A 20,404-nucleotide genomic window follows, 5' to 3' on the forward strand; every position below is an offset into this window, starting at 1 on the left:
AGGAAGCCTGACTATTGAGGACAACGGAAAACGCACTCAGAGGTTGCCCACGAGGCCCAAATAATGAAAAGCGCTCGGTGGCGGATCTAATCAGACACACACAAGGAATAAAGATAACTCAGGGAAACAGAGAAAGCGAGTCAAGCCAAAAAACACTCACACGCGCTACAGCGGCGAACAGCAATAAACGAAAACGAAGGAACTAGAGAAACTAAGGAGGCGGCTGAGAAAAGACATCAAGCACGCACAGAATGTAAATGTATGGAAACATGAGAGGAGCGAGGGTCGAGACAGTTTACTGTGAGGACGCGAAGCAACCATCTGGCGACGCAAGGTGTTGGAATCCATGTGGGCTTGATTCGCCAACGAGTCCCAGCCATGTCGCTCGGGAAGCCGGAAACATACAAGGAAAAGGAAACAAACAAGTAACAACAAAATAAACGAAAAGACAGCACATGACAATTTTCCCACTATTTCTTTAGCACAGTCATTGCTTTTCTTTGTAAATATCTACTATTAATGCTTTTTTTTGGAACATTGTTGAGTCCCCCTAAAGCTAGAGTGGTGCACCCCAAAGCATGTGTCATGTCAGTGATGGACTGATGAAGCTTGATAAAACAGTCTTCTTTTTCAGAGCCCACTACACTACATGCCACTTTGGGGCTTTGACTAGTTGTTTTAATGGGATCTCACAACATTTTTTTAAACAAGGGGTGCCACTGAAGAAGCTGTGAAAATGAGGACACATCGCCATGAACCTTTTCCAACTCATCACTACATGTTGCCATGTAAAATATAAAGAAATGCACTTATAAGAAGGAGCCTCTTGTGTGGGAGGCCAGATTCGCCTGAGAGTCAGACTCTTGCAGGAGAGAACCAAAGTAGAACCACAGCTCCACCATATTGAGTGAGGTGTGTGGTTGTGGCTCCTGGACACCTTCCTGATTTGGTGTTCTGGATATGACGCCTCCTCACCAAACACACTGGCGAGGTTCGATCATGTGTTTGACTTGGGAATGCCTCAGTGTTGAATCAAACTTCTGTTAATGGGGAACTGTTTGAACCCCGACTGTCAGTCGTCATTAAATGAGATATGGGGAACAGATAGTTACTTGAAATAGCTGTCATGACGGAGTGGTTGCTGAAACACAGGGGGGTTGATTTAGAGGAAGTGTCAGTTTGTCTTTGTTTGGAAGAGGTTCTTTTTGATTTGTTTGTTTTTGGATTCAGAACTTTGAATTCCCCTCATGCTGAAATTATAATATTCCATTTGAGCAAGTGGCTTTTCTCAAAGTGGAATAATTCTGTTTATTGTCCTCATATTGCGGTGCGAAGTTTTGAGCGCGGTGAGATCAGGTCGTGTGACGCGCTGTCCGTATCCTGCCGCCAAAAGTGACGAATCAGGCCTGACGTGATGATCAAACACAAAGTGGCAACAAAAGAGGTTATAAATAATGTATGACTGACGCCTCATGGGTGGCTTTGATGCCTGAGTCTTCAGTGAGCAGTTTTTGTGCAGGCGAGATTTGGGGCAGCTGGAGATATTAAGGCAATACAAAATAAAAATAGATAATAAGAGCGCTTCTGGCTCACAAGGAAAAGTGGCACTGTTAACCTGAGATCAAAACGCAGCAGCTGCTTTGTTTCATATATGAAAATGACAATAACGTGACAAGATGAAGAACTTTAAAAGGAATTGAGTCTGAAATAGAGTTTGGAAGTCTTCGTGGGGCTGTAATTGGAAAACTTTGATCTAACACAAGAAGTTTAAAGGATGGTTTCACTTGATTCAAGGCAGTTTATTTGCATCTTTTAAATCCAAGTGTAATTTGTAAAACACGTTTTTGCTCCTGCACTGTGGCTGCTCATCACAAAATCCATTTGCTGCCTGTTAGTTCGGACTCAGCATCCGTTCATTATGGTGAAGAAAGAGACGAGCCAAAAGGAACATTTTGGATATATATATATTCAAACACAGTGAGTGAGAACAATTCTGCAGACACTGAGGAGTCAGTTGAGGTTGCGTAAGTATTTGTTCAAGCATTTTTAAGCCTGTTCAACTCAGAGGAGGTGGCAGTGGAAGACCAAGGACATGCTGCAGAGATCAAGTTGGTTGTCTTGGGAACCCCCAGTGTTATACTAGACAGGGTTCTCTCCAGCGCTTTCATGACATAGGGGCCTCATAGGGTGAGATTTGGACTCCCTACTAGGGGCGTAATGATTCATCTCGTAGTTTGGTGTATCAGTTAATACCCCATATGATGCCCCACATCGAGCTGTGCTCGGCAGGTTGGTCTTCCCAGTAGCATATATGGCTCTAAACTAGATTTAAAAAGTACTACATTGATATTCCAAAATTATGCATTGCATTTCATCACGGCAGCCTTTATATAGAATGAGCTGGCTTATCTGTGACTGTAACATGTCAATGCTCCATCTGTAAATAAAGCACCACGTGGATGACGGCATGAAAGCAGCGGTGCAAGGAAAGACCAAGCCATCATTACGGTCCTGTGTCAGGAGTCATTTGAAGTAAAAACAATGTTCCAAACAACATTTATTCATTTTGAATTAACATTCAATCAAGTAGCTCTTGTTTTTTTTTTTTTAAGATGTGTTTTGTACATTTTCACTTCACGTGTTTGTTGCACTTTTTTATAATAAAACACATTCGCCATCTACTGTTGACATATTTGTATCCAGAGTCATTGATGCTTGATTCCCTTACAAGAAGCTACAGGACACGCACTAGTCCAAGTCATTACACGGGTTTGAATTTTTATCTCAAAAGATACTGAATCCATTTGAAGTCATCAACCATATTTGTCCTTGAATCGTCTGGGAAACCTTAAACTATGATACGAATGAAATTGCTACGCCCCCCCCAACCCGCATTGGGATTTCTCCCGGGCAGAGGAGAGCTTTTTTTGGGTTTCCCTCGCTCAGTCTGATTCCATGGTAACCATACCTTTCATAACCAGAAGAAGATGAACGGGTTATACCAACAAATCTCAGTAGTCCATTTCAGACTGCACCATTACCCAAACATGTCCCTGTTGTGCTCCGTTCAGCAGGCGACAGAATGCCCCCTGCAAAGTGTGGTGTTCTGCCATACCTCTAGCTGAGACGGATCAGTGACACTGCCTGTGGAATAAGACTGTTACCTGACTGCCCAGAAAACGGATTCATTGCCTTACTCCTGCTCAGATCTAACTTTTCTCTATGCCACACCACCTTGATGATGCGTTTGAACAGCACCGAACCTACGAATTTGAGTGTCTTTTGGAATGTATCGGGCCCCTATTGATGACATCAGTATTCTCTATTTGCCCAAAACTCTTATGATTTGAAACATTTACATGAGAAAAGGTGCACCAACCTATATCACTGGTTCTGAATTCGAATTACCCCAGCCAAACCCACTCTGCTCTGATTGGCCAGGAGGAAACCGTCAGCCCACCGTAGCTGACTGCTGCTGTCGGAAATGCCTCCTACATGAAACAGGAGTTTGTCGCTGCACTGTTAAATGGCAAATCGTTGCACACTGGGAAGTTCAAATCCCCTGCAGCTGAAGCTCCACTGCCTCCTCTATCCAAGTGAGCTGATATGCACCCTTCCATGCACGGAGCTCCTGCTTTGGTGGATAGGAGAAGGGGGTGAATGATGTCACTGGTGTGTCTTTGTAATGTTTGAGAGTCAAAACAAACTAGAACCACCTACTTAGAATCTTTTACCTCTGACTCAACTGTGCATCTTATCCAGTACAAATGATTGTACAAGATTTGCGTCAAACAAAACAATATCGAGTTGGGGATCAAGCATTATTTATTCATTATGCTTTTTTGTATGGAGCGTGTGGCCTCCGGTTGTTTTTTTCATAACATGAACTTGAAATTGGATCTTTATTTCCCAGTGAGTCAGGGACCACAATATTCTCTTGTGTCCTGCGAGGGCACAGTTTTACGTCTCTGTTGCATCCTCATCGACTAAATGTCTGAAATGGCTTCCATTTTCTTTGACAATGCATCTATAAAATGCACTTGCAGCAGTGGGAAGAAAGCGACATTATTGAACGGGTGTAGCGACAAAGTTTTGACCTACCATTGAATATTAAACTGATTTTCTGTATACTGCCCTCGCTACCCGTCATTGATTTGATACATTTTTATCTCATGGCTCACTGCAGTGAGAGCAGAGACTGGGTGAAGGGACAGGATAAATGGTTGCTTTGCAGGACGGTTAGAGTGATTTGACAGTGTTTTCACAACACACAACTGCACGTTCCACAAATGACCAAGATACTTAAGCTGTACTTTAGAACATGGATTTCATTGGCTTGAGTCAGTGTGGCATTTTTTGGAATATAGCAAGAAATAAATAATAATAAAAAAACTTGAATGCATTAAAAGAACTACTGCTACCAAAGAAGCATCAGAAACCAGGTCCAAGGTCACCTTATCAAGTTCTTAAATTCTATTTCCCTTTTTAGCCTCAGCCTTGCATTGTCTCTGCTGCGCCTCAGCCACCAAAAACAATGCAGCCAGCCTCAGCAATCCCTCAATATAACACCCCGACACCAGTAATGTATTATACATTTCTTGGGAATGTATATTTCATACCAGTATTGTAGCATGTACTTGGCACGCTGCTGCAATTCTCTTTTGTTTGTTCCTGTGTCTTTGTGAAGGTGTTGGGCTGCCTTGCTGCAATGATATCAGCAAAAAAAAAAAAAAAAAAAAAAAACTCAAAGCATCCATTTAGTCAGTGTGTGCAAATCTATTCAGACATTTAAGGGTGGTTGACTGCACAGCGTCTGTCTTTGAAAGATTTTTGAGGAATGTCTAACTTCATTTTATAGTGCAGAATGTTTCCCTAAAAGGCAAAACAAAGTCAAAACAGTGAGATACAATACAGCAATGCTTGGCACTGCGAAGGTGTTCCCAGTGTGGCAGACCTACTGTGGCTTGTAAAGGTCAAGTTTATTTATACTGTATAGCACATTTCCAGAGCATGGTGCTGACCAAAGTGCTTTACAGTAACTGTAGAAACAACTGTGTGAGCGGAAACACATGAAAACCAATGAAAATAAGCCTTCTGATTCAACAGCCCTGAGCAGATTAACTTAGAGCAGGGGTCTTGATCTCAGCTGTCAAAGGGCCAGTGATGCAGGTTCTTGATCTTCAGACACCTTCAGACAACAAGGCATAATGTAGCTCTACTTATTTGACCAATACAGCACCTCTATCGATGAGTTTTTCGACCGCTTGCGTAGTTAAAGATGCCACAAAGACGAGCTCTTAATTTGTGACTCTTACTGCGAAATGTTGTCTATATTCCAAGAAGATGAAAGTTTTTCTAATGTGAAATCTCTTTGTGCAGGTTTATGCACTTGGTGTTTTGAAGCGCTGAAGTTGTTCCTGTTAATGTGTTGTCAACAGTTAATCTTCCTGAGTATATTTTTCTCAGACAGCTTTTTCTTTAGGCTCTATGACCTTCAGACATGAACGGCAGAGGCATTTAAGTAATGTAGCTGCCGCTTCCAACATTTGAAGTGTTTTTAAGGTAAATACATTTTATCACGTAGTTCAGTTTCATTTGATTGATATGCTTCATAAAGAATATCGCAGTGGTTTGCCCACACATTTTTAAATAATTAAGTTCAAAAAGTCCGGACACTTTGCCATGAAGGTTTCTTTCAGGAGACATGTTTTCATGGAGCCTGTATTGCAGTATGTGTACTGCACCTTGGTTCTTTTTTCCCTTGAGATGCTCAAAATACTGTCTGACACTGAGGAGGACAATTAAATTCTTGCAGGGGACACACTTTTCCCTGTGACAAATGTTAGGGTCAAGTCAAAAGACAGTCGGACAGAAGAAAAATTATCTTAAAAGAAGCTTGAATATTTTGACTTCACTGTTGTAAAGTAAATAAATTGATTTGTACATGATGTCATTGTTAGAGTTCCACGATGTATATGATAACTAGATCTTTTAGAATTTGCCAATATCTTGGCAACAGAACTCTGAGTAAAACATGTAAATATTTTACTTTTAAAAGGCACTTTATTTCAAGGTATTTTCTTCCTCATCTATTTCTATTATGTATTTATCTTGTGGGACAAAACATGTTGTTGAAATGAGTAGTAGTCATTAAAAGAATCAAATGCAGAATGCAAAAAATAATGATGATAACTTTGTGAGAGGAATTCAGGCAGAGGGCTCTCGGACCACGTGCAGGGATTTTTCCTTCCCTTTAGTGTGGGATCATCTCAGGTTCTCACAGTGGGAGTGGCATAAAGCAGGCGCTGCTCTGATTAAACAGTTCCAATGGATGAGCAAGAGAAGTTGAATGTGTGTGGGGTGGGAAATCCTTTGTTGTTGAAGGTCATCTCTATTTTCCCTTTTTCCATCGATGACCGCTGAGATGAACGCGTTTGCCGTCGGAATTTCTGTGTTTTGTGCGTTCATACATCAGCGTGGCCTCAGGGCTCCTCTTCATCCCTCTGACTCATTTCAATCAGTGAGCACTGACTTCACTTGCTGAGAGCTCATGTCATGTCAGGTTCTCATCTGAAGGGAAGTACGAGGTGGTGATGCTAAACAGCAAATCCCTCTTTTAATAGGTGATGACAAAATAGTGTCCTGAAATGAAGTTAAAAAAAAAAAATGTGAATATGAAACAATACTTAATACTTCTATGTGAATTCGGTAAAAGCTTTGACATGCGGCCAAGTTTTTTTTTTTCTTTGTCATTGTTATGAATAATAAATATTTCAACATTTTTAGTTGCAACTACGAAGTGACATGCATGTGTTTATTGTTTTTTGACATGCATATAACTTTTATCTTGAGATAAAAAAAAGACAAAGCCGTAGATAATTAATATTTGTGTTGAATAATCAGAAAATGAAAGAGAAACAAATTAGCAATGATATTGTCATTTGCAAACATTTGTAAAATAAGTAGCCTGTTGTCTTCAAAGCTTCAGGAGACATGGAAACATATTTTTATTATTTGACAGACTGCAGTGGTAGGTTTGGCTGTCATTTCTTAGGGTGCATTTGAGTCGCGGAAATCCACTCCGATTCCTAGCACCGACCATATTTCAGTCAATAATTATAAAAGTAGAAATATTTATTGACTGGGTTGTATGCAGTGTATCAACTGTGTGATTTACTGAGTACACATATGGCATGTGAACACATTTGCAATGAATCAGAGGATTCAAATGAACATTCATACTGAAGTCATTTTGATTTTCCCATGTGGCAGCCAACTCTGGTGGGAGATTAAGGTTAGACCTTGACCAAGAGCACAGCCCACACTGCACACCTGCTCTTCAGACTCACACAAACGCACACGGATAATGCATATGCATCAACTTCAAATGGGATGGCATTTTTCCTCAGCACTGCGAGGAGCCGCTCACGACTCAACAGGAGGGTGAAAATGTGAAACTAAAAGAGCTGCATTTTGCTGATGGTTGACCAGAAAGACTTTTAGACCTTTCAGTAATCCCTCTCTCTCTTCACAGGTGACTACATTGTGATGACGGTGTATTTTGATCTGAGCAGAAGAATGGGCTACTTCACCATTCAGACGTACATCCCATGCATCCTGACAGTGGTCCTCTCTTGGGTCTCCTTCTGGATCAAGAGCGACGCCACACCTGCACGGACGGCTTTAGGTAAGACACTGTGGCAGTGATGTGTCATATGGTGCACCCACTGGTGACGGTCTTGTATGTGTTGAAAATGGTTTGTTTCATTTTTTCAATCTTTTGTTGGAAAATATCTGGTCGACCATTCTTAACTTCTGAATCTGACTGATGGAGACCTGAAAATGTGCCAGTCCAAAATACAGCCGTGCATTCAGCAGTGAGCTGTCCGAGACCAAAATGCATTAGATGTATTTTTTTCTTGTTGCCGTTTTGGGGAACGTGAGCGAAGGCTTGCGTACTTTGCTTAAACCCTTCATGGCATGCTGTCAGTACCAGCAACCGATCTCCATGTGCCAAGTGGAGATGGTTCTGTTATTATATTTATTTTATTTACTTTGTTGTTGAAGAGTGCTCTGTTATAGATCAAGAATAATCAAGCTTGACATAAAAAGAAATATATTTTTGTGCCGTGTCGCCATATTTATTTATACATATTTAGATTTATTTTTTTTACAAACTTTGTTTGGTTGAGTGGTCCAAGCATTTGCACTTGAGAGGCTGTTGGTATGAATTAAGAGATGAAGTTGACACTTATTCTCTTGAACTGATATGTTTGTTGCCGCACAACTGTAGTTGCAAGCCTACCTGAAATCAGTCATACCTTGAGAGCCAACATGAAAATGCATTTCTAATTCAACTAAGTTTTACTGTGCAGGGTTGCCGTGTCATGAATGATACATCAATTATAGCATATGAATGTAGTCTTGTTTCACCCTATTTCCTGCAGGCGTCATGGCTCAGCGTGGCCAAATGAATATGCACGTCTCGCTTCGTCTTCACTTGTGCATTAAATCACCTCGATAACACACGCCCCATCAGTGTTGCTTGTTTGTCTTCTGTCATAATTGTATTTCTCTTTGCATGAGTTGACAGCCATGTTAGGCCCTGCTTCCCTGCATGCCTGTTCATTTGCCTCCCTGTGGATGAGCGTGTTGTACAAGTTTGATGGGGATAAGGAAGGTAAGTGTGTGTCCATGTGGAGCCATCCTTTATTTTCATTCTGACGGCCCAACGGAGAGACACCGTGTTATCATGTTACATTTGCCGTGTCGGTCGCGCTTTCTTAAACTTAATTTCCACCCGCTGTGTCGGCAAGTGTTGCTCCAACAGAACAGGACTTTAATTAAACTCAAGCAGGGTACTATCAAATCTTACTTAAAACATGAGACTTGTAAGTTCAGTGAACTTGATCGACCGGTTTAAATGTTGGTCTGGTTACCACAAAAAAGTATTTTGACTAATAATCTCCAATATAAAACTGCTTTATCTTAATGTTGTTGAAGAGTGAATTCGTGTATTTGTCCTGTGCTTTTACATTTGAATGCTCCCAATATTTTGGGTGAACCGTGTTCCTCAAACTACCGACTTTTAAACGTGTGTCAGACAAATTTGGGGCAATTGGGACTTCGTTAAAACAAGTCAAAAAAGCTCAAATTACTTTGTCTGTTATTATAATTACGTTTTTTATGATTATTTAGTCGAAATTATTTACATTCTCGTGTTTGACACCAGCGTGACCAAGTTTATGTTGAATCGACACAACCTTCATCCTCAGGGTGGAAGTGATGAGTGAACTCTTTATTCTTTTGAAATGAGATTTTTCCATTCAGGCTGTGAGACTGTATCTCATTCACTGTCCTTCAGAATGGATGCATTGGTGATGACATCACATTGTATAATGTGGTGCACCAAGAATTAGTGACTAAACAACCTTCCCTCTGAAGGAAAGGCCATACATGATAAGATGCTTATTTGCATTAACATTTTTTTTTTTCTCGATTGATGTCAAGGCTGTGATGTCAAGTGGCTTTTTTTTTTTGCTTTCAAAATTATATGTCGGAGTCAGTGCTAAAATACAACCATGTCATTTGCTAAAGGGCCATCTCTTACATATGTTTTCACATGAATGGTTCAAATACAAAGTTGCTGAAGTGCTTACCTAATTGCCATACTGTTAGCAGAGTGATGTTCATGGCATTCAGAATCAGAATCAGAATTTAATTTATTGCCATGGTCAGTGGTAGGAAAAGTAGGAAAGTGTTTTGGAATAAAGTGCTGACAAATAAAATAAAATAAAATAAAATAAACAAGGCTGTTCATGAATTTAACAGTCTGATGGCTGAGGGGAAGAAGCTGTTCCTGTGTCGGGAGGTTCTGGTCTGGATAGACCGTAGCCTCCTGCCAGAGGATTATTGTTATTATATTATTATATTAATTATTGCAGTATCAGTGTTATTAAATCCCTTCCAGATTATCCAGTATTGAGGGTCAAGCTTGACATATGGTATCGGGAGCGACTGCCCGCGACTTGACCCAATTGTGCCTCGACCTTTCGGACAGGCAGCACACGTGAATAATGTTGTGAGTGTAATCTAGTGGAAGCTGGTAATTGAATAACTAAAGTAGTCTTTAGTGTTGTCAGTGTTGCGGCCGATCTGAGAGAAGAACTTCAGTCGAGCCTCTGCACGCCTCTCCTTCCACATCAGCCTCACACTTTAGTTGTCACTTACATAGAGACACACACCCATTTCTCGACTGCTTTAATTTCACTTCAACAGCCCACCAATGTCAGACAAGATCATCCAACACATCTCCATGGAAATGATAAATTGATATTGGAGTTCTGTCATTCCAAGTGGTTATCAAGGCTGGAAAATCATTGCCTGTGGTCACGTGATGGTTCTTTCTGGTATGTTAAATCAAAATAAAGAGGACTTGCTCAGTGTGCAGTCCACTATTTTTCGCCACCTCCTTGATTAAAGTTGTCACGATGACAGGTGAACATCCAAGGGATCAAGTAGGACAACAACAAAAGGTTTGAAATCCTTTGAAAGGATTTGAATGCCCATATATATATATATATATATATATATATATATGAGTATGAGTAGCGGTGAAGTCACAAAGAGAACTGTTAGGGAGCTGTGCAGTTGAAGAATGTTATTTCTTGATATTTTTATGTTATTCTACAAGTCCTTAAATGTGATTTTGAAGTATACAAAGCCACTGTGATCGAATCAACTCACGATCTCTTCGCACTCTTGCTTTTGCGCTTCCTAGTCGAGGGTATTGGTTGCAAAACGAACTTGAGCACTTGCAGGGCTGTGGGCCGTCTGAACCCAGGGGGACAACTCCCGCCACAAGCTCGCACTCTGGCCAGTCAGACCGGGCAAAGCGACAGGCCACTTCCGGGAGTGTTTAGGATCCAAAACACAACATGTCGGCATTGACAGACGTAAGAGTGAAAACGTTATCCCCAAGTATAATTCCATATTCCACATTACAGTTCTCCTCAATCAGCAGGTTTTTTTTTCCCAACCATACTTTGGTCATTGAACTACTCACTGACTGTATTTAAACTGGGAAAAGGTCCAAGTGCTTGGTCGCTTCCATCTTGTGTTTTGGATCCTAATAAAACCACTAGAAATGTTACTGATGGATAGATGTGGTATCATGATACAGTATTGCAGGTTTGATGAAACAGTGTCCTATTTTTCGGAGGCCACTAGATGGCACTTTTGGTATAGAAATAATGTGAGGGCTCATTGAATTACTGTAGTTGTTCAGGTCCAAGCAGTTTACAGTCGACGGTGCCATCTGGTGGCCTCTGAGAATCAGGACACTGTTTCATGAAACCAACCCCCAAGCCAACTCTTCAAAACTATGTCAAGAAACCTCATCTACTCATCAATACTACGTACAATTAAGTACTTTTGTGTGCAAGAGCAATTGAGTGTGTGCGCTAAGATGAGACTTATGTATCAGTTCGTCTGTCATATTGTGGAGTATTGTGATGCAAATGCTCACCCTTATTATTCATGGCTCCAGGTTTGTACACCAGCATTGTGTGGTGGCATTTTACCCCTTAATATGGAGCTTTGCCTAGAAATACTGTAGGTCCATCTGTCCAGCTGTGAACTGGTCTTTCTGTCGACTGTCATGTCAAATCAGACCAACTAAAATCCAACACCACACAGGTGTTGCTGCGTGACAAGAGCAGTGGCAGTGAAAGGTCACAGCTCTCCCTCGGAAGGGAGTGGATGACCCAAAGCTGATAAATGTCCGCCTTCAGCTCGACAGCAGAAAGTCATTTAGCCTCCCTTCTTTAGTGCTTTGCCTCCATTTACTGGTCAGTCTCAGATCTGATCAAGGGGGTGAAGGAAAAGAATAGCGATAAGAGATGGTGGTGGGGGGCGCAAGAGAGGAACAAAACAAGGGTGTAAAGCAAAGTGATGGCCTCTGACAAGCAGCGACAGAGAGAAATGTCAGAACCAGGGAGGAGGGTCAGTCTGATGGCGGAGGAGGAAATGTGTGGAAAAGGCAGGTGACACCACCACCCCCACTGCACCCGCACTGCCCTGCCACTCCAACTCCTCCCTACACCCAGCAGCCTGAGGATCTGTCCCCCGACAAGGTGCTAGCATTTACTCAGCGGGATTTCCCATCAGCTGTCAGTCACAACTCTCCTGGTATTGCTTTTTGAGAAGCACAGGAAAGTAAGATATCTGAGCTTGCTTCCCTGAAGACCTTAATCTCGAATGAGTCCAGCAACAGGTTTGTTAAAGGAAAACAGACAGCAGACCTCAAAACAGAGTAAGACGCACTGAGGGGCCTAAACAAAGTAAAATATTAAATATTTCTCAGTCACATTTTCTTGGCAATACATGTCTTTCCATAGCGTCAAGCTATATATATATATATATATATATATATATATATATATATATATATATAGTGTTTGTTACAAACTCAGAATAGCAAGCAGTCAACTTGCTATTCTGAGTTTGTATTGAGTTTGTATGTTTTACAGTATTAGCCAGTTGCCACTTTGTTTCAACCCTATTTTAAAATCATATATTGTTGTTTTTTTTCTCTTTGCGAAGCATGTGAGATTGTGTTGTGAGATTGTGTTGTGAGCAGTGGTGCGAAAACACACAACTAAAACAAAAGCAGAAATAGCGCAATGCAGCTGAGCTTCACTTGACAAGTTCCTGTTCAGTCTTTATGTTGAAGAAAACATTTACAAAGCTATCTGTCCAACTGTTTTGAGGAACCTTGACATTAAATCTAGGAGAAAGTAACCTTGAAAAACCAAAATTTTTGGGGGATATTCAATGTTCAAGATATTTTAATATCTCCCTCATGATGCCATGCGATTAATTGCAATTGACATTTAATCAACTTGAAGCCATTTTCCTAACTGTTGTGAACTAAAAAGTCACTTTTGTGAACATGGACCATTTATAGGTGAAACAACTCATATCAAGACCCCACACCAAACAGCTAGTTAGCGTTCACTCATTAACAGTCACCATCAACACAATTTAAAACAGGTGAGTGACGTCTGACTCGGAATATTTAAAAAAAGTGCAGTAACATAATATCCGGTACGTGTGCGAGTACGAGTGGAAGAAGTCCGATTCTCATATCAGTGTTTGTTACGTGTAATCTCTCACCACAAACAGCAGCCTTTCCTGACAGAATGAATGTCGCAAAGATCATATACCCTGCATAAAGAGGGTGACAAGCAAAACATGAGATATCACCATGAAATCGGTGACTTCATATAACAGAATGTGGTGTACCTCAAGGCTCAGTTTTTGGATCTAAATTGTTCATACAATGCATAAATGATATCTGTGACTTGTGACAACTCTTATTTTGTCAACAGTGATGAGGATCTAAAAATAGTATTCTCCAATCGGAACATAGAAGGCACAAGATTTTTGAAATTCATCGAGTATCAGAGGTGTACATTATCATGTACTGTGCTATGATCAACCACACCTGACTTGAGGGGGAACACATAATACCAAAGTAACACAAGACAACTGCTTCTGCTACAGAAAAGAATGGCTGAAGAAAGGCTATGAGAGTGATATAGTATATAAAGTGGCATACAGAGCACACCAATGAACTATTTTCTAATGCATGATGAAACACTGCTACCGGTTCATCCCCAAACACTGTTTAAATTAACTCCTGATGAAGAGGAGCAGAGAAGAAGGGGGAACTTCTACCAACCATATGCGAGAACCACACAGAGACTAATGTACACTGCAATAGTGGGAGTGAAAATGTGGGACTCACTGACAAAGGAAATGAAAAATGTAAACATCATGAAGGTTTTCAAGAAAATACTGCTTATCTGATACTGAAAATGCAGGATTACTCTGGAGAAGAAACTTGAAAGATCAGGAGAAACTGAACATTGCGCACAACGTCATATAAAGGGCATGGTACGGACACGAGAGGAACTCAAAAGTACCAACATCCAAGCAGTATTGGAAGGGGCAGAAATGTGTTCTGTACGCGGCTCCTTCTCAATCTGTGTAATGTATGAGGAAATGAGGCTTCTCGCATTTGTAGTATACTAGAGGGAATGTCATGTAAGTAATGTAAATGCCAATGGAAATTGATGTCCATACATGTGCAGAGATTGAAACCAACAGTTATTGAATCTGGTCATCTACAGAATATTCAGTTTTAGTTATTCACTGGTCATGTTAGAAACTCGGTATACAGTAGAAGTACCAACTAGAAACTGGGGATTGTCACCTGCAACTTTGTAAGTGTCATCTTGTAGTTATCTTGAAATGCTTAGCTAATTCATGTTCCCTTTTTATCATTATTATTATTGTTGTTGTTGTTGTTGTTATTTATTGATTTTTTTAATGTAGTCATAAAATACGGTGTTGAGTTCAACATGTCAGAGCTGTGTATTTTTTTATTCAGACTTGTTCCAAGCCTTTGTGTCAGCTATCGAACTGTGACAAGCCTGAGCACAGATGTTCTCTTAATTCAATCCAAGCCTGTCTCGGGACCTGGCACCGACCCGTCACCAACACTCCCAACTCTATTAACAGGCACACAGGCTTCGACAGGTTCTGCATTATTTGTCCTGAGATCCTAAAACAAAGGTCAGCATCTGGTGTCGCTGTATTGAGGCGACCGCATGATACAACATGGATTTGATTTTGCACCTCGATAGACCGCCATAACAATGAATATGCTTGGAGCTGCGATCCCACATTGTATCGCCCATCTCCACAACATCGTCTGGGATGATGTGTGCGACTTTATTTTGTCGGACCAGAATCTCACTGTTGCCATGGCACCATGAAGCGGCAATTCTTTCAGAATGAATTAAAGTGCTCAAAGATAACTCATGACCCCGAATAGATTGAAAATCCAGCAAGGGGGTGTCACATCTTTCAAATGAAGCTAAGATAAAAAACTGCTGTCTCTGTGTTTGAGTGAAGCCCTGGCTTTCATTTAATTTAAGTGTTTTGGCAACCGCATTAAACACCAGAGAAAGTCTAGACGAACACTAGACCAGAGGAGGTGGCTGGAAATAGAAGGCAGCAACTCGTCTCTATGGAAACTACCAGTAAAAACACTGCTTTGAAAGACATAGGATACAAGGATGAAAGTCAGCCAGAAGTGAGGGGAACGCTGAGTGAGAGACAGAGAGTTCCACGAATTGACGTGTGTCCCTGCCGAAGATATCGATGTCCCCAGTGGGTACTAATGTCAGAGGGTCCATCTCTCTTTTGAAGGCATTGATTTTGTTTCAGCCGCCAAACACAATCCTTTCCTCTGAGGCACCGTGGGGAGTAATTTTTCTAACACTGGCACTGATGACACAATTAAAAGTGATGTGTAATTACCCACGCCAGCTCCTGACCACTTCCAGTCATCATTAAAGACAAATGGAGACCATTCCGCTCTCTGTTAACGGTAGTTGAAAGCTTTTAAAGGCAAATGAAGTTTGTCTCCGAGGCATTTTTTTCAGGAACCTTTCCGTTGTTTGTCACCAAGGTTTGGCTCGAGGACTGACAGATGCCAATAGCCAGCTCACCCTTCTCATGTGATGTCTTTAGATCCTTTTTTTAAACTATTATGTCTGAAAAACTGTTTCGGTGGAGCTACTTAATCTCACAAACTTAGGGCTGTAACTTTAAGAGATTTTCAGTGCACCATTCCGACTACGTCTTGACCAAAACATGTTGTTCTGTGCATTTTATTCAGCAAAGAGTCCACTCTTCACTGGAACACTTCCACCCTGATGTTTCCCCATCATGTGGACAAATTCAACTGAAATTAATGTCTCATAAAACGATTTTTGGTTTTATTAAGTCCCACGCGGAGAAGACTTTTCTTGCATTGTAATTTATTTAAATTATCATCGCATGTAGGGACAATTAGAGATGTAGCTCGTCTATTGCACTAAATGCCTCAGTGCGTTCTATTTGCTGAAGAATTTTCATTTGCATCACAAAAGATCGTGGCTTGCTCTGTGTGAGAGTCTCCATGTTTTGCCGGTGCGGTGAGAATGCTCCGAATTTGTAAGTCATGAGAGCAGGGCTTCAGTTAAATGATTTTTAATTTATCTAATCCCCACTGGGCACAACACCCACTTTGTACTAAGAACCCTGACACTGTTTTAACTTTGGGCTCTCGGAGATGAAAAGAGAGTTCTCTCAGTTCTCTCTCCCGCAGATCCGCCTTTAACTTCTTCAGGGGAATCGATGATTCTCAATCTCTGAATCAAAGGAAAGTAGAGGATACTCTGAAACCTCAGGATCTTGGAGAGATGCGAGGGCTTGCTTTTGTTTTGCTGTAAAGAAGGAAGCAAAACCTCAAGTTGATCTGTTCCGTATATATATATATATATATATATATATATATATATATATATATATATATATATACATATATATGTGTAGAATATATATATATATATATATATATATATATATATATATATATATATATATATATATATATATATATATATATATATATATATATATATATATATATGTATATATATATTCCACAGATACTTCAGAGTAACATTTTAGATTATGTCAAGAATTGTGTCCAAAAACATGTTGTATGACCCACATGAGGCACTATTTTTTATGGGTCAAACTCAAGGCACTGGGGCCAAATCTGGCCAAAGTTGTGGCCCACTAGGCGTTCAAGAATACATGGTTAGCAATTCAGTGTAAATTTTAAATATGTCAACAGCGTGATCTGCTTTTCATAGTCAGCGAATATTGCATTGTTACTGTTTCCGATCGTGGTGCACCCCACGCCGTTTAAAGATGAAGTCTTACATGATCAAACATACTAAATCGTAGTGGAGACATCAATAAAACACTTAACGTAATGACGGACATGGTTATTGTGGTTTTTGGTGAGGTTTTAACGGAAAAATCGTAAAAGAAATATTCCCATTCATTTTTAACGGGAAAAAAATCCCACTAAACCTGGAATGTCTTCGGAAAGCTAGCACCTTGGTCCGAGAAAAGTAATAGCAGTCGATTCCTGGTCGGGCCCCACGTTTTTGCTTTCGAACCGCGTCTCTACCACGAAAGCTCTGGCAGGAGTAGCGTGATGAAAAACGTGGCGGGAGAAACAAAATGGCCAAGACAAACAACAATATTGTGAGTGCACATTCACGATCATGAATGTGTCACGATAATTCAAGACAAGTTGATGTCCCCCCGTCAAACAGTTCAGGCCCTCCTCTTCAATGTGACACTACCAAGGACACATTCTCCTTCCAAACATTTAAATCCTCATTCACCACACATGAGGAATTTTGAACGCTGCCTGGCCCAGAGACCGAGCTGCCACTTCACACAGTTTTCATGAGCAGGTGTCAGCGGAGGCCTCTTCATCACAGGGATTGTCCTTTGTGTAACGGAGGCCTTCTGCCTGCAAATCCACTTCTGACACATAATTGCATCACAGCCACTTGAGGAGAGCTACCAGAGCCTTTTGAAATTAAGAATAAATACGGAATCTGTTTCACAGAAGAGAGCAGGTCCAATCACTGGTCTAGCTTAAGATTGACAAATTGAGAGTGCCTCCACCATTATCTTGAGTGACAGCAAGTCAGCGCCAAACACCTTTAACCGTGAACCCAACAACGGTTTTCAAGGAGCGTGTGTGTGATGCAAGCGTTTCCTCTGCCTCGCTCTTTTGCCCTGATGCTTTCTTCTCCCTCCTCCAGGGATCACTACTGTTCTCACCATGACCACGCTGAGCACAGTGGCCAGGAACTCGCTCCCCAGAGTGTCCTACGTGACGGCGATGGACCTGTTTGTCACCGTCTGCTTCCTGTTTGTCTTTGCCGCCATGATTGAATACGCCATGCTCAACTACTACTCCTACAGCATACGCAGACCGCCACCCAAGATGAGGAGGATGGCTATGGTATGTGTTCTTTGTTTTCCTTAAAAGCTGTGCTGCTGCTTTTGGCAATCAATGCCATTCTCAACTTGGTCAATTCTCTTAGTATTGTGTTATAAGGAGTATTATTATTATCTGTAGAAAGCTGCAATATCAAGGAGCAAGAACAACAATTTTGGGGCTAAATTGTTTCAATGATTGACAGCCTGCATCATACAGAGACCTCTTCTCAGACACAGCAGAAGAACAGAGCTGGATCTGGGTTAGATAACCAAAATCCAACTAAAGTCACTAATGTCAGCTCCACACCCTCCATCCTCCATCATACTGATGATGTTAGTCCAGCGTCTGCAACCTCAGAGGAGTGATACTGAGCGATACTGCGTCTTAGTTAACATGGATCTGGAAATGAGTCCTTGGTGTATGTTTGACCCAAGTCCTTGAAAATCCAAAACAAACAAGAGCTTGAGTGAAATGTATGATTTGCTGAAAAAAAAAATTAACTTGTGTTTTCAATTGGCAGCTCTATGTAGCATGTTTCTGAATTGACCTGTGATACCTGCACGAGATGTAGTGAAGGTGGATGGACTTCAGGATACCCTAGTTTTTGTTCCGTTTTATTTTGTTTTCAGTCAACTTTCCTGGTTGGACTAAGATGATGGATGGATGGATGGATGATGGAAGATGTTCTTGAGCTTCATAAATACTAGAAATGAATGGAGATGATGAGGTTGAGAATGTTGACTGGGCCTCCTCTGACTTCCTGACATTGATCAGAAACAGTGTCTCATTCCTCTTCACGAAAGATTGACAGTAAGATGCAACGTCTCTGAAATATCAAGAATACGTGATGAGCTATCCATCACATCGCCTGTGGAAAAAACAAAGCAGCGACCAAAACACCTTAAAACTAGGAGCGTGATTCGATTCTCCTGTGCGCACCCAAACATCCATCTTGTGGAAGAGCCTCAGCTGCTGCCACAAATGAAAACTAATTCCTTGTGAATCACCGGATAAATGACTGTCATTGGCTTTTTGAAGTTTTATCACCTTCATATTGGGCTTGCCAAACATAGAAAATGGATTTTGTTGCCTGGCTTCAATTTAGGAATAGTGGCTGAGAAGGAGGCTGGTGGTGTGACGCCCTCAGTCCACCAACGATAGACCTTTCATTCCACACCATGCTGACGTGAGCGTTCAGATGCACACACACACACATATATATATATATATATATATGTGTATATATATGTGTGTGTGTGTGCATCTATATATATATATATATATATATATATATATATATATATATATATATATATATATATATATATATATATATATATATATATATATATATATATATATATATATATATATATATATATATATATATATATATATCCTATGTTTCATTATGGAAAATATGGTAAATATGGTACATTACGTTCACAGCCACTTGGAGGTTGTTGAATCCAGGAGGTGGAACATGTTGTATTCGACTTTGCTATGATTAAAAACACCAGTATTTTGAGCAGCGCCGATATGGAGTTTTGTGTGTATATATATACATATATATATATGATATTGAATGACCCTCGACTCTTGGCATGTGTTGTCTTAGAGTTTTGACACAATAGAAATGATTGGAACACAATTTTGTATAGAAGAATCCAGGCACACCACGGATGAATAGAAATAATTGACCACTTTAATAGACGTTTGCTGATGTCATGCAGAATGAGAGTATCATCAACGATGTACTTTTTGTTTCTGTCATGATATTTGGTTCAATATTCCTGCTGTTTCCTCCCAGCTTCCTGCCTGGTTTCATGAGTGTGATTGTTGCTCAAAATATATCGGAATCCTGACAGTTTGCTGGGCAGAAATACGGAGAACTGACATTTGTTTGTTTTTTTAATGTCTGCAAGTAAGTGTTAATATATAGCGGATGTTATTGCTGCGCTGATATTTAACCGTGTGTTTGGGTGCCAGGTGTCTGGCATGAACACACAACTGCGAAAATCCTCTGTGCCGTCTCTCTTGAGTTCAAGCCTGCAGCTCTGCGTGGGTGCTCTCAAGGCTGCACCTGATGTCAACGTACGCTTTCAGAGGCGGCGACTCTCAACAGCTAACCGACTCTATGCCGCTGCCATCTTTCTTTCTTCATTAAAGCCTGCTACTTGCGGCTAATGAATCCAGGGGTTTGGAATGCAGTCAGTTCGGGCTCAACAATTCAAAGGCTTTTCAGTTATCCCTTATTTTGGAAGGGTGTTTTTTCTATTCCTCGCACGGATGTTCTGTGGGGAAGCCTCATATTTCCCTCACCCCCACAGCATTCGGCCCCTTTGTGCCTCCCACTCATTCATTTCTGGTTCTTCACCACACACATCTGACATTTTCTCGACTCCCACTCTTCCTTTAAGGATGACTCTGTGTGCAGATTTTACCCAAATTAAAGCGCCCCACTCCAGCCTTCAA

At 40.8% G+C, this 20,404-nt stretch overlaps 1 protein-coding gene across 2 annotated transcripts in view; it reads left to right on the plus strand.

Moving 5' to 3' along the window:
* Positions 1-20,404, plus strand: part of LOC128748178 (gamma-aminobutyric acid receptor subunit gamma-3-like) — a 103,160-nt gene that overhangs the window by 75,438 nt on the left and 7,318 nt on the right. For both annotated transcript variants that reach the window (XM_053846662.1, XM_053846672.1), the window contains exons 8-9: positions 7,535-7,687; positions 17,748-17,950. In XM_053846662.1, the coding sequence (XP_053702637.1) occupies positions 7,535-7,687; positions 17,748-17,950 (356 nt within the window). The remainder of the gene's footprint in view (positions 1-7,534; positions 7,688-17,747; positions 17,951-20,404) is intronic.

The sequence above is a fragment of the Synchiropus splendidus genome, chromosome 1 (genome assembly GCF_027744825.2).
Source record: "Synchiropus splendidus isolate RoL2022-P1 chromosome 1, RoL_Sspl_1.0, whole genome shotgun sequence".
Taxonomy (NCBI): domain Eukaryota; kingdom Metazoa; phylum Chordata; class Actinopteri; order Syngnathiformes; family Callionymidae; genus Synchiropus; species Synchiropus splendidus.